Source organism: Bombina bombina, chromosome 5 (assembly GCF_027579735.1).
Source record: "Bombina bombina isolate aBomBom1 chromosome 5, aBomBom1.pri, whole genome shotgun sequence".
Taxonomy (NCBI): domain Eukaryota; kingdom Metazoa; phylum Chordata; class Amphibia; order Anura; family Bombinatoridae; genus Bombina; species Bombina bombina.
The window spans coordinates 876,958,463-876,974,298 of record NC_069503.1 but is presented as its reverse complement, the minus strand read 5'-3'; the positions used below and the strand labels follow the sequence as shown (position 1 = coordinate 876,974,298).

Here is a 15,836-nt window from a genome sequence, read left to right as displayed (position 1 = left end):
TTAACATCGCCGCCACCTACCTACAATTTTTAACCCCTAATCTCCCGCCCGCGCCGTCACCGCTACTATAATAAAGTTATTAACCCCTAAACCTAACTCTAACCCTAACACCCCCCCTAACATAAATATAATTTAAATGAAACTAAATAATATTCCTAAAATTAACTAAATTATTCCTATTTAAAACTAAATACTTAACTATTAAATAAACCCTAATATAGCTACAATATAACTAATAATTACATTGTAGCTATTTTAGGATTTATATTTATTTTACAGGCAACTTTGTATTTATTTTAACTAGGTACAATAGCTATTAAATAGTTAATAACTATTTAATAGCTACCTAGTTAAAATAAGTACAAAATTACCTGTAAAATAAATCCTAACCTAAGTTACAATTAAACCTAACACTACACTATCATTAAATTAATTAAATAAATTACCTACAATTACCTAAAATAAAATACAATAAAATAAACTATTCTATAATACAAAAAAAACACTAAATTACAAAAAAATAAAAAAGAATTACAAGCAGTTTAAACTAATTACACCTAATCTAAGCTCCCTAATAAAATAAAAAAGCCCCCCAAAATAAAAAAATTCCCTACCCTATTCTAAAATACAAAAGTAACCAGCTCTTTTACCAGCCCTTAAAAGGTCTTTTTGCGGGGCATTGTCCTAAAGTAATCAGCTCTTTTGCCTGAAAATAAAAATACAATACCCCCCTAACATTACAACCCACCACCCACATACCCCTACTCTAACCCACCCAAACCCCCCTTAAAAAAACCGGAACAGCCAATAGAATGCGAGTTCAATACGATTGGCTGATTGCATCAGCCAATCAGATTTTTTCTACCTTAATTCCGATTGGCTGATAGAATTCTATCAGCCAATCGGAATTGAAGGGACGCCATCTTGGATGACGTCCCTTAAAGGAACCTTCATTCGTCGTTAGTCCGTCGGGGAAGGAGGATGTTCCGCGTCGGCGGGATGAAGATGGATCCGGAAGAAAGAAGATAGAAGATGCCGCTTGGAAGAAGACATCACCCGGATGAAAGACCTCTTCTTTGCTGCTTGGATCAAGACTTCGCCCGGATGGAGGACCTCTTCTTTGCCGCTTGGCTCAAGACTTCTACCGGATGGAGGACATCTTCTTGCTCCGCTTGGATGAAGAATTCGGCTTGGCTGGGTGAAGACGACTCAAGGTAGGGAGATCTTCAGGGGGTTAGTGATAGGTTTTTTTAAGGGGGGTTTGGGTGGGTTAGAGTAGGGGTATGTGGGTGGTGGGTTGTAATGTTGGGAGGCGGGTATTGTATTTTTATTTTCAGGCAAAAGAGCTGATTTCTTTGGGGCAATGCCCCGCAAAAAGCCCTTTTAAGGGCTGGTAAAAGAGCTGGTTACTTTTGTATTTTAGAATAGGGTAGGGATTTTTTTATTTTGGGGGGCTTTTTTATTTTATTAGGGGGCTTAGATTAGGTGTAATTAGTTTAAACTGCTTGTAATTCTTTTTTATTTTTTGTAATTTAGTGTTTGTTTGTTTTTGTATTATAGAATAGTTTATTTTATTGTATTTTATTTTAGGTAATTGTAGGTAATTTATTTAATTAATTTAATGATAGTGTAGTGTTTTAATTGTAACTTAGGTTAGAATTTATTTTACAGGTAATTTTGTACTTATTTTAACTTGGTAGCTATTAAATGGTTATTAACTATTTAATAGCTATTGTACCTAGTTAAAATAAATACAAAGTTGCCTGTAAAATAAATATAAATCCTAAAATAGCTACAATGTAATAATTAGTTATATTGTAGCTATATTAGGGTTTATTTTATAGGTAAGTATTTAGTTTTAAATAGGAATAATTTAGTTAATTTTAGGAATATTATTTTGTTTCATTTAAATTATATTTGTTAGGGCAGATTAGGGGTTAATACTATTTATTATAGTGTTTGCGAGGCGGGAGTGCAGCGGTTTAGGGGTTAATACATTTATTATAGTGGCGGCGAGGTCCTGTCGACAGATAGGGGTTAATAAGTGTAGTTAGGTAGCGGCGACGTTGGGGGGGCAGATTAGGGGTTAATAAATATAATATAGGGGCCGGCGGTGTTAGGGGCAGCAGATTAGGGGTTCATAGGTATAATGTAGGTGGCAGCGGTGTCCGGTCAGCAGATTAGGGGTTAAATTTTTTTATTAGAGTGGAGGCAATGTGGGGGGGCCTCGGTTTAGGGGTACATATGTAGTTTATTGGTGTTAGTGTACTTTAGAGCACAGTAGTTAAGAGCTTTATATTCACGCGTTAGCCCATAAAGCTCTTAACTACTGACTTTTTTTGTCGTTAGGAGTCTTGTCGGTAGAGGGTCTACCGCTCACTTCTTCCAAGACTCCAAATACCAGCGTTAGGCAGATCCCATTGAAAAGATAGGATACGCAATTGGCGTAAGGGAATCTGCGGTAGCCTGGAATCGCGGTAGGGAAGTGATCGGTAGACCCTTTCCTGCCTGACTCTAAAAACCAGCGGGCGGTAAAAAGCAGCGTTAGGACCCCTTAACGCTGCTTTTGACGGCTAACGCAGATCTCTAAATCTAGGTGTAAGGAATTTCACTATGATGTTCCGTGGTGGGGCTTTTGCAGGGGGTTTGGCTCTCAGTGCTCTATGAGCACGTTCCATGACAATGTCTGGTGAAGTTTTGGTACCTTTTACAGTTCTAAAAAGATCTTGTAGGTATCCTGGGATTTCTGTAGGCTGGATGCTTTCCGGTACACCTCTTAATCACAAGTTGTTTCTGCGTTCCTTATTGTCTAGATCCTCTACCTTTTCCATGAAGTTGTGAATGTTTTTTTTTTTGGTTATATGAGAGTTGAGACAGGTGTTGGATTTCTTGTGTTGCGTTATTGTGACCCTCTTCTAATGTTGAAACCTTGCGTTCAACTTTCTTTATGTCTTTTTTTATTTCATTAAGCATGTCGCACATGTCTGACATAGCTGTTTTGATGTCATCTTTAGTTGCTAGTAGTTGCAGATCAACTTTGGGGATTTCACTGGACTGACCGGTTATAACGTTTGCTTGTATGTCAGTTGGTTGAGTGGTTTTCTGTGCAATTTCTGTTATATCCGCGTCCTTAGGTAGGGCGCTTTCCACGGGGACTTTGATTGTTTTCTCGCTGGCATTACCAGGTGTGGTGATCTTGACGTGCTTCAAGGCTTATATTTTAGAGTGATTATCCACTGCCTACTTGTGCTTTCTGTTATTGTGGCATGAAGGGCACTGCTGCCCTGATTGTACAATATGTGTAGTTGTTAGAGGGGGCCGGTTTTCACTTTGTAAGGGGGCTGTGTTTGCCTCAGATTTTCTGTTGTCTAGTAATGTATGTTCTGTGCTTTTCTGGGCCCACTGTTATATTGTTATTCAGCAGTCCATTTTCATGTATTCTGTCCTTTTTATTTAATGACTGCTTAGTAAGTTTTTAGCATGTCCCCACGTGGCGCTATGGTGCTTGATAAGTCTTTATTGTACTTGGTGTTGTGCTCTGTTCCTCTTATCTATTATTCCTCTCCCCTTGCACTAGGCACTTTTATACTATCCCTTCCTCGGTTGTGTAATAGGCGAGGGGGATCAGAGGGTGATTAGGTGGATGTGAGCTCTTCAAGGGTTTAGTGCAGTGCTTACCCCTTATTTGTCGTTCCGGTGGCTGTGTGGGACTTGGTATGTCCCTCTGTTGCGGTTGCAATTTCCCTGCTCTAAAACCAGCGTGGCTGTGTCGTGTTGCAGCCTGTGGGCCGGTTCTGTGAGGTCGGTATGCCAGGTCAGGGGTTCCGCTGTTGTCCACGGTGGTCCGTGATGTCTCCTGATCTTCTGCGTGGCAACCTTAACCGAGATGATGTTTAGGCCTCTGAGCAGGACTGATTGCGGCTGTGGTGTATAGCTCCGCCGCTAGTACTCGTTAGCCACTAATTTTGTGACCTGTGCTGTTGGCTGGTTCTTCTAGGTCAGGCAGTGTTGTTATGCCCCTGCTAATTTTATTAAAGATGCCTATCTGGGGGGGTCTGGGCCCAGAGCTACTCTATCTTGCGGCCATTACGCTGTGCTGCCAAGCTCCTCCTCCCCTTTGTTTATTTTTTATTTTGTTTATTAATTTTTTTTTGCCCAATAAAATTGTGTTCAACAAAGCAATTCCTTTTCCAACTTTTTAGGCCTAAATTACCCCCATTTCTTCTACTATATACGACGAGTCGACGGATTCATCCTTACTTGTGGGATATTATCCTCCTGCTAACAGGAAGTGGCAAAGAGCACCACAGCAGAGCTATATATATAGATCCTCCCTTCTCTCCACCCCCAGTCGTTCTCTTTGCCTATACTAGTAATAGGAAGAGGTAAAGTGAAAGAGGTGTTAAAATTATAGTTTTTATTTTCTTCAATCAAGACTTTTTTATTTTAAATGGTACCGGTGAGTACTATTTTTCCTCAGGCAGCATGTGGAAGAAGATTTCTGCCTGGAGGTTGATGATCTTAGCAGATGTCACTAAGATCCATATGAGTTCCCACAGAATGGCTGAGGAGTACTAGAGAAGCTTCAGTGTGGGGAACGTTTTCATGCTACAAGCATTGAGGTATGTTCAGTCATTTATTTCTAAAGAGACTGTGATATTTCAGAACAGGCTGACATAGTTCCCAAGAGGGAAGGGGTAAGTAGTAAACCTATAGATATAAGAAGGGGTTTTACTGGAGACCTGTGTATGAATGTTATGGGCTAAATGCAGCAAGAAAATGATGGCAGCATGGTTAGACACGGGAGCAGCATAACGTTTTTATTTGCACAAACGGTTTTATAATCACTGGTGCTGGGCATTGTGCTGGGGGTTCACATGGCTTATTGTACAATTGGGATGCTTAAACCCACATGGCTAGTTTCTATACCGCTTCCTTGCGTTTTTTTAGGCTGAGAGTACATCGCATATCATGGGCGGGGCCTAATTTTCGCGCCCCAGATGCGTAGTTGATTTTCACAAGAAGGCAACAGACTTCAGCTTCGGTTGGGCCCAAATTGAATGATAGGCTACCGGAGTGATAGTGAGACTTTGTCAGACCCCTGAGGGCAGGTAGGCGCCACAGCTCTGAGGTGCAGGGAGTTATTAAGTTGTTTTTCATAACGTTTTGGGAATAATGTTTATTCTTATAGAGGGTTAATCTGTCCCTTACTTGTGGTGCAATATTGGGCTACAGTATAAGAAGGATATATGCTAAAATTGTAAGCGTTATAGCATTTTGAAGCAGATTTGAAAAGATTGTGCGCTTTTTTTTTACTTCTTAAAGGCGCAGTATCGTTTTTCAAAATTGGTGTTTCTTCTATAAGGTAAGACGAGTCCACGGATTCATCCTTTACTTGTGGGATATTATCCTCCTGCTAACAAGAAGTGGCAAAGAGCACCACAGCAGAGCTGTCTATATAGCTCCTCCCTTAGCTCCACCCCCCAGTCATTCTCTTTGCCTACTCTAAGTACTAGGAAGGGTAAAGTGAAAGAGGTGATAAAATATTAGTTTTTAATTTCTTCAATCAAGAGTTTGTTATTTTTAAATGGTACCGGTGTGTACTATTTACTCTCAGGCAGCAGATGGATGAAGACTTCTGCCTAGAGGATGATGATCTTGGCATTTGTAACTAAGATCCAGTGCTGTTCCCACAGAGGCTGAGGAGTACAGGAAACTTAAGTGTGAGGAACGTTTTCATGCTATGCAGCAGTGAGGTATGTTCAGTCATATTTTTCTGGAGAGACTGTGAATTTTTTAAAAAGGCTGACAGTATCCCCATGAGGGTAAGGGTAAGCAGTAATCCTAAGAGCTACTAAGAAGGGCATTACTAAGCTTGCATAAGGGGCCAATTACAAAAATGGTTGACACTGAGTTGTAAATGTTTGTGGGCAAACGTTTTATGAACTGGGAGTGCTGTTAACGTTTTGTGGGGAATAACGTTTTGGGCAACTTTATTGAGGGTACACTTGGCTTATTTTTTTGGGTCTCAGAACCCACATGGCTAGTTGAAAACTGCTCTGGTGCGGTTCTTTGAGGCTGTAGAGACATCAAGTGAGATGGGCGGGGCCTATTTTCGCGCCTCAGATGTGCAGTTATTTTCTCGCAGCAAGCTCTAACTCCTGAGGGCCCTAGTGAATGTTTTGGGCCAAATCAAAGCTTTAACCCCATATTTACTACCCCTGAGGGCAGGTAGGGCCACAGCAGGGCTGTGGCAAGGTGCTGAGGTTTTTTTTCCCCAGATTTAGGCCTAATTTCAATCCGGTTTGCACATTAAAGGATTAAACGTTAAAATTCCTTGTGGGGCAATCTTAACTACATATATTGTGTCTGCTTGCAAAATTTTGAAAATTTTGCTGCATTTTAAAGCTGTTTTGCAGAACGTGTATGCTTTTTTTCTCTTAAAGGCGCAGTACTGTTTTTAAGATTATTTTTTTTCACTAAATAAAGTGTTTTCATGCTTGTTTGTAGTCATTACTAGCCTATTCAACATGTCTGACATTGAGGAAAGTCAATGTTCAATATGTTTAGAAGCCATTGTGGAACCTCCACTTAGAATGTGTCCCTCATGCACTGAAAGGTCAATAAATTGCAAAGAACATATTTTAGCTACTAAAAGTATGTCGCAGGATGATTCTCAGTCAGAAGGGTATCAGGTTATGCCATCTAATTCTCCCCAAGTGTCACAACCATTAACCCCCGCACAAGCGACGCCAAGTACTTCTAGTGCATCTAATTTTTTCACCCTGCAAGATTTGGCCGCAGTTATGAATAATACCCTCACAGAGTTTTTATCTAAGCTGCCTGGGTTGCAGGGGAAGCGCAGTAGGTCTGGTGTGAGAACAAACGCTGAGCCCTCTGACGCTTTATTAGCCATATCCGATATACCCTCACAATGCTCTGAGTGGGGGTGAGGGATTTGCTGGCTGAGGGAGAGATTTCTGATTCAGGAAATAAGTTCCCTCAGACAGACTCAGATATGACAGCTTTTAAATTTAAACTAGAACTCCTCCGCTTATTGCTCAGGGAGGTTTTAGCGACTCTGGATGATTGTGACCCTATTGTAGTTCCAGAGAAATTGTGTAAAATGGACAGATTTCTAGAGGTTCCTGCCTACACTGATGTTTTTCTGGTCCCTAAGAGGATTTCGGACATTGTTACTAAGGAGTGGGATAGACCAGATATTCCGTTCGCTCCCCCTCCTACTTTTAAGAAAATGTTTCCCATATCAGACACCATGGGGGACTCATGGCAGACGGTCCCTAAGGTGGAGGGACCTATTTCTACCCTAGCTAAGCGTACAACTACACCTATTGAGGACAGTTGTGCTTTCCAAGATCCTATGGATAAAAAAATTAGAGGGTCTTCTAAAGAAATTGTTTATTCATCAGGGTTTTCTTCTACAACCTATAGCGTGCATTGTTCCAGTTACTACTGCAGCATCTTTTTGGTTCGAGGCTCTAGAAGAGTCTCTTAAGATTGAGACCCCATTAGATGATATTTTGGATACAATTAAGGCTCTCAAGCTAGCTAATCCTTTTATTACCTATGCCGCTTTTCAAATGGCTAAATTAGCGGCAAAAAATGCAAGTTTCTTTTGCAAAATGTACCGAGTCCACGGAATCATCCTAACTTGTGGGATATTGTCCTTCCTGACAGGAAGTAGCAAAGAGAGCACCACAGCAGAGCTGTCTATATAGCTCCCCCCTTAACTCCACCCCCCAGTCATTCTCTTTGCTGGCTCTAAGCAGGAAGGGTAAAGAGAAGAGGTGTTAAACTGTTAGTTTTATTTTATCTTCAATCAATTATCAATCCGTTTTTTTTCATTTGGTGGTCTATTGCTTTTTTACTTGTGGTGCAATACTTCTAAAGCTTAGTGGGTACACTGTTAAAATTTCGAATTTTTTGAAGCAATTTTTACCTGTTTTGCAGTTTGTGTATGCCTTTTTTTCCTCTTAAAGGTACAGTACCATTTTGCAAATTGTGTTTTTTTCATTAAATAAAGTGTTTTCCAAGCTTGCTTGCTTCATTACTAGCCTGTTAAACATGTCTGACACTGAGGAAACTCATTGTTCAATTTGTTTAGAAGCCATTGTGGAACCCCTTCTAAGAATGTGTCCCAATTGTACTGATATGTCTATAAATTGCAAACAGCATATTTTGACTTATAAGAATTTGGCATTAAATGATTCTCAGACAGAAGGAAATCAGGTTTCGCCATCTAGTTCTCCCCAAGTGTCACAACCATTAACGCCCACACAAGCGACGCCAAGTACTTCTAGTGCGTCTAATTCTTTCACCCTGCAAGATATGGCCACAGGGTTGCAAGGGAAGCGCAGTAGCTATGGGTTAAGAACAAATGCTGAGCCTTCTGACGCTTTACTAGCCACATCCGATATTCCCTCACAATGTTCTGAGGTAGGGATGAGGGATTTGCTGTCTGAGGGAGAGATTTCTGATTCAGGAAAGATGTTCCCTCAGACAGATTCAGATATGACAGCATTTAAATTTAAGCTAGAGCACCTCCGTTTATTGCTCAGGGACGTTTTAGCTACTCTGGATGATTGTGACCCTATTGTCGTTCCAAAAAATTGTGTAAAATTGACAAATATTTAGAGGTTCCTGTTTACACTGATGTTTTTCCGGTCCCTAAGAGGATTTCGGACGTTGTTACTAAGGAGTGGGATAGACCAGGTATTACGTTCGCTCCCCCTCCTGTTTTTAAGAAAATGTTCCCCATTTCTGACACCATAAAGGACTCATGGCAGACGGTCCCTAAGGTGGAGGGAGCTATTTCTACTCTGGCTAAGCGTACAACTATACCTATTGAAGACAGTTGTGCTTTCATTGATCCTATGGATAAAAAGTTAGAGGGTTTCCTAAAGAAAATTTTTGTTCAGCAGGGTTTTCTTCTTCAACCTATAGCGTGCATTGTTCGGTTAACCACTGCAGCTGCTTTTTGGTTTGAGGCTCTAGAAGAGGCTCTTCAGATGGAGACCCCACTAGATGATATTTTGGACAGAATTAAGGCCCTTAAGTTGGCTAATTTTTTTTATTACAGACGCCGCTTTTCATCTTGCTAAGTTAGCGGCAAATAATTCAGGTTTTGCCATTTTAGCACGAAGAGCGTTATGGCTTAAGTCCTGGTCAGCTGATGTATCATCTAAATCTAAGCTTTTGATCATCCCTTTCAAGGTAAGACCCTGCACTGAAAGAGATAATTTCAGACATCACTGGAGGGAAGGGTCATGCCCTCCCTCAAGATAAGTCAAATAAGACAAGGACCAAACAAAATAATTTTCGTTCCTTTCGAAACTTAAAGGGTGGTCCCGCTTCCTCTTCCCCTGCTGCAAAGCAAGAGGGGAACTTTGCTCAATCCAAGCCAACCTGGAGACCTAACCAGGGTTGGAACAAGGGTAAACAGGCCTAAAAGCCTGCTGCTGCCACTAAGACAGAATGAGGGGGTAGCCCCTGATCCGAAACTTTCTCTCTTTGCTCAAGCCTGGGCAAGAGACGTTCAGGACTCCTGGGCCGTAGAAATTGTAACCCAGGGGTATCTCCTAGATTTCAAAGATTCTCCTCCAAGGGGGAGGTTCCATCTTTCTCAATTGTCTGTAAACCAGACAAAAAGAGAGGCGTTCTTACGCTGTGTAGAAGACCTTTTTACCATGGGAGTGATCTGCCCAGTTCCGAAAACAGAACATTGGCAAGGTTTCTACTCCAATCTGTTTGTGGTTCCCAAAAAAGAGGGAACCTTCAGACCAATTCTAGATCTCAAGATCCTTAACCAATTCCTAAGAGTTCCATCCTTCAAGATGGAGACCATTCGGACTATTTTACCAATGATCAAGGAGGGTCAATATATGACTACCGTGGATCTAAAGAATGCGTATCTACACATTCCTATCCACAAAGATCATCACCAGTTCCTCAGGTTTGCCTTTCTGGACAGGCATTACCAGTTTGTGGCTCTTCCCTTCGGGTTGGCCACAGCGCCAAGAATCTTTAAAGGTGCTAGGATCCCTTCTGGTGGTCCTAAGGCCGAGGGGCATAGCAGTGGCGCCTTATCTAGACGGCATCTTAATTCAAGCGTCGACTTTCCAACTTGCCAAGTCTCACATGGACTTAGTGTTGGCCTTTCTAAGATCTCATGGGTGGAAGGTGAACGTGAAAAAGAGTTCTCTTATTCCTCTCACAAGAGTTCCATTCCTGGGAACTCTGATAGATTCGGTGGACATGAAAATATTTCTGACGGAGGTCAGGAAATCAAAGATTTTAACCTCCTGCCGAGCTCTTCATTCCATTCCTCGGCCGTCAGTGGCTCAGTGTATGGAGGTAATCGGACTTATGGTAGCGGCAATGGACATAGTTCCGTTTGCTCGCTTGCATCTCAGACCACTGCAACTATGCATGCTCAAACAGTGGAATGGGGATTATGCAGATTTATCTCCTCAGATAAATCTGGATCAAGAGACCAGAGACTCTCTTCTTTGGTGGTTTTCACCGGATCATCTGTCCCAGGGAATCTGCTTCCGCAGGCCAGCATGGGTAATAGTGACGACAGACACCAGCCTCTTGGGCTGGGGTGCAGTCTGGAATTCCCTGAAGGCTCAGGGTGTTTGGACTCAGGAGGAGTCTCTACTACCAATCAATATTCTGGAGCTGAGAGCAATATTCAACGCACTTCAGGCGTGGCTTCAGTTGGCTTTGGCCAAATTCATAAGATTTCAGTCGGACAATATCAAGACTGTAGCATATATCAATCATCAAGGGGGAACAAGGAGTTCTCTAGCGATGATAGAGGTTTCAAAGATAATTTGATGGGCGGAGGCTCACTCTTGCCATCTATCAGCAATCTATATCCCAGAAGTAGAGAACTGGGAAGCGGATTTTCTAAGTCATCAGACTTTTCATTCGGCGGAGTGGGAATTCCATCCGGAGGTGTTTGCATTATTGATTCGACAATGGGGCACACCGGAATTGGATCTGATGGCATCTCGTCAGAGTGCCAAACTTCCTTGTTACGGGTCCAGGTCAAGGGATCCCCAAGCTGTACTGATAGATGCTCTAGCAGTACCTTGGTCGTTCAACCTGGCTTATGTGTTTCCACCATTTCCTCTCCTGCCTCGTGTGATTGCAAGAATCAAACAGGAGAGAGCTTTGGTAATCCTAATAGCGCCTGCATGGCCACGCAGGACTTGGTATGCGGATCTAGTGGACATGTCCTCTCTGCCACCGTGGAAACTTCCATTGAGACAGGATCTTCTCATTCAAAGTCCGTTCCAACATCCAAATCTAAATTCTCTGCATTTGACTGCCTGGAGATTGAACGCTTGATCTTATCTAAGCGGGGTTTCTCTGAGTCGGTCATTGATACTTTGATTCAGGCTCGCAAGCCTGTCACTAGAAAGATTTACCATAAGATATGGCGTAAATATCTTTATTGGTGTGAATCCAAGGGCTACTCATGGAGTACGGTTAGGATTCCTAGGATTTTGTCCTTTCTCCAAGAAGGATTGGAGAAGGGATTATCAACTAGTTCCTTGAAGGGACAAATTTCTGCTTTGTCAATTCTACTACACAAGCGTCTGGCGGATGTCCCAGACGTTCTGTCTTTTTGTCAGGCTTTAATCAGAATGAAGCCTGTATTTAAACCTATTGCTCCACCATGGAGTTTGAATTTAGTTCTCAATGTTTTTCAAAGGGTTCCGTTTGAACCTATGCATTCCATGGATATTAAGCTTTTATCTTGGAAAGTTTTGTTTTTAGTTGCTATCTCTTCTGCTTGAAGAGTTTCTGAGCTTTCTGCGTTACAATGTGTTTCGCCTTATCTTATATTCCATTCTAATAAGGTGGTTTTGCGTACTAAACCTGTATTCCTTCCTAAGGTGGTTTCAAATAAGAATATTAATCAGGAAATTGTTGTTCCTTCTTTGTGTCCTTATCCTTCTTCTAAGAAGGAGCGTCTGTTACATAACTTGGACGTGGTTCGGGCCTTGAAGTTTTACTTACAAGCGACCAAGGATTTCTGTCAAACATCTTCTTTATTTGCTGTTTATTCTGGAAGACGTAGGGATCAAAAAGCTAAGGCTACCTCTCTTTCTTTTTGGCTGACAAGCATTATCCGCCTGGCATGTGAGACTGCTGGACAGCAGCCTCCTGAAAAGTGTACTGCTCATTCTACTAGAGTTGTGGCTTCCACATGGACTTTTAAAAACGATGCTTCTGTTGAACAGATTTGTAAGGCTGCGACTTGGTCCTCCCTTCATACTTTTTCCAAATTTTCCAAACTTTTGCTTCTTCTGAGGCTATTTTTGGGAGAAAGGTTCTTCAAGCAGTGGTGCCTTCCGTTTAGGTATCTGTCTTGTCCCTCCCGTTCATCCGTGTCCTCTTGCTTTGGTATTGTATCCCACAAGTAAGGATGAATCCGTGGACTCGTCGTATCTATTAGAAGAAAAGTTAATTTATGCTTACCTGATAAATTGATTTCTTCTACGATACGACGAGTCCACGGCCCTCCCTGTCATTTTAGACATATTATATTTTTGTTTTCAAAACTTCAGTCACCTCTGCACCTTTTAGCTTTTCTTTTCTCTTCCTATACCTTTGGTCCAATGACTGGGTTTGAAGAGAAGGGAGGAGCTATATATACAGCTCTGCTGTGGTGCTCTTTGCCACTTCCTGTTAGCAGGAGGATAATATCCCACAAGTAAGGATGAATCAGTGAACTCGTCATATCGTAGAAGAAATCAATTTATCAGGTAAGCATAAATTTCCTTTTCTTTACTGTTGGTGATATCATATGAAGTATCCACCTACTTTTTTTTTTTTATTTATTCTTTGTGCGAGACTTATGCCTTGCTACTGAATTACTCTTGGGACAATTACATTTTTTTTTACTCTCTAAAAACAGGTCCTAGTTCAATTATAGGTAAACTAAAAACTTGAGGAAGGTGTATTGGATTCGGAGTAGTTCCGTAGACATCTTACAACATACTCCAGGGGGCACAAGGCTATCTCTCCACCAGTAAGGATCATGTGATATAGCACATGACATTTTAAGAGATTTACCAGAAAGTTTCCTTATTCTTGTCCTTAGTAAAAGTCATGTCTTATTTATTGTGTTTGAATGTGATTAATTTATATAGTCTTCTTTTTTTCAGTTGTCACCTAAATTATCACTGTTATTTTGAGTTCTTGGCTCATTCTGTATTCATATGTTTATTTTTATAATGTCATCATGTAATCATTTATCATTTATATCACACAGAAGAAAGAAAAAAATAACTACTATATTTATTAAATTTGTAATTATCCAGATTAATTATGCTACCACTTTTAATCAGAGTCATAAAGCGAAGTATGCAAAATTGAGAAAAGCAAAATACTAACTTAATTTTATTATTTTCAGGTAACAAGGCAACTTTATGAACCTCTTGTTATGGGTATGATCCATTGGTTCACAAGTAACAAAAAATATGAAAGTCAAGATACTGTTGCTTTGCTAGAAGCTATTTTGGTAAGCTCTATTTTCTTGTGTCAATTTTTTTTTGTTCTTTTTTTTTTTACCATGACTATAATTATAAATCTTATCTTGTCTGTTGGTCAGACTAAATAAAAGAGCCCTTTCAGGACAGATTTTAAGTGCTTCCCTTCGTGGCCGCAATTATTATGACTGTTTTCTGTGCTCAAGTAGGGAATTTCTTTGAATTTGTTTTTTTAAAGCTTCTTGAGGACTGCAATTGTGAAACACTTAACAAAAGTTATTTGCTTCAAATATGACATCTGCATTATTAACATAGATTTTAACAGCACATAAGAACCACAGGCCCAACAAGTCTTTATAAATATCCTACATACTATATGCTTAATTACGGCTAGATTTGGAGTTTGGCGGTAGATGGGGTGCTAACGCTACGCGTGGTTTATGTCTAACGCACGGCATTGTTTGACTCCGGTATTTAGAGTTCAAACAAAACCTTCTAACGATACTCCTAACGCGTGTATTTCACACGCGGAATCCTGCCCGCGTTAGACAGTCTCCCATAGAGATCAATGGAAATGAAAACAAAAACGATTTTTTCATCTAACACTCGATCTCGCGAGAAATACGCACAGCTCGGTCATATGACGCATACCACATCATGCACAACAATAACACGCCGCAAATGTCACAACAACAATCACTAAACAAAGCACATAAGCATTACACATTCACAAGCGGGGGGAATTTTAATTAAATTAAATACAGGGAATACGCATATACTTTAAGATGCGGAAATACGCAAAATAACAAGGAAAAAAAAAAAAACATACACTAGCAAAATAATCGCATTCAATATTAATATTTCTCCAACATAGGTGTGTCCGGTCCACGGCGTCATCCTTACTTGTGGGATATTCTCTTCCCCAACAGGAAATGGCAAAGAGCCCAGCAAAGCTGGTCACATGATCCCTCCTAGGCTCCGCCTACTCCAGTCATTCTCTTTGCCGTTGTACAGGCAACATCTCCACGGAGATGGCTTAGAGTTTTTTAGTGTTTAACTGTAGTTTTTATTATTCAATCAAGAGTTTGTTATTTTGAAATAGTGCTGGTATGTACTATTTACTCAGAAACAGAAAAGAGATGAAGATTTCTGTTTGTATGAGGAAAATGATTTTAGCAACCGTAACTAAAATCCATGGCTGTTCCACACAGGACTGTTGAGAGCAATTAACTTCAGTTGGGGGAACAGTGTGCAGTCTCTTACTGCTTGAGGTATGACACATTCTAACAAGACGATGTAATGCTGGAAGCTGTCATTTTCCCTATGGGATCCGGTAAGCCATGTTTATTACGATCGTAAATAAGGGCTTCACAAAGGCTTATTAAGACTGTAGACTTTTTCTGGGCTAAATCGATTCATTATTAACACATATTTAGCCTTGAGGAATCATTTTATCTGGGTATTTTGATATAATAATATCGGCAGGCACTGTATTAGACACCTTATTCCTTAGGGGCTTTCCCAAAGCTTAAGCAGAGCCTCATTTTCGCGCCGGTGTGGCGCACTTGTTTTTGAGAGGCATGGCATGCAGTCGCATGTGAGAGGAGCTCTGATACTTAGAAAAGACTTTCTGAAGGCGTCATTTGGTATCGTATTCCCCTTTGGGCTTGGTTGGGTCTCAGCAAAGCAGATACCAGGGACTGTAAAGGGGTTAAAGCTTCTAACGGCTCCGGTTCCGTTATTTTAAGGGTTAAAGCTTCCAAATTTGGTGTGCAATACTTTTAAGGCTTTAAGACACTGTGGTGAAAATTTGGTGAATTTTGAACAATTCCTTCATGTTTTTTCGCAATTGCAGTAATAAAGTGTGTTCAGTTTAAAATTTAAAGTGACAGTAACGGTTTTATTTTAAAACGTTTTTGTACTTTGTTATCAAGTTTATGCCTGTTTAACATGTCTGAACTACCAGATAGACTGTGTTCTGAATGTGGGGAAGCCAGAATTCCTATTCATTTAAATAAATGTGATTTATGTGATAATGACAATGATGCCCAAGATGATTCCTCAAGTGAGGGGAGTAAGCATGGTACTGCATCATTCCCTCCTTCGTCTACACGAGTCTTGCCCACTCAGGAGGCCCCTAGTACATCTAGCGCGCCAATACTCCTTACTATGCAACAATTAACGGCTGTAATGGATAATTCTGTCAAAAACATTTTAGCCAAAATGAACCCTTGTCAGCGTAAGCGTGGCTGCTCTGTTTTAGATACTGAAGAGCATGACGACGCTGATATTAATATCTCTGAAGGGCCC

The 15,836-nt window shown here is 40.7% G+C and overlaps 1 protein-coding gene across 1 annotated transcript in view; it reads left to right on the top strand.

Annotated features, from left to right (window-relative positions):
• PRKDC (protein kinase, DNA-activated, catalytic subunit) overlaps nt 1–15,836 on the top strand; it is a 2,064,551-nt gene that overhangs the window by 727,931 nt on the left and 1,320,784 nt on the right. The window contains 1 exon segment of the mRNA XM_053715028.1: nt 13,451–13,558. Within this exon segment, the coding sequence (XP_053571003.1) occupies nt 13,451–13,558 (108 nt within the window).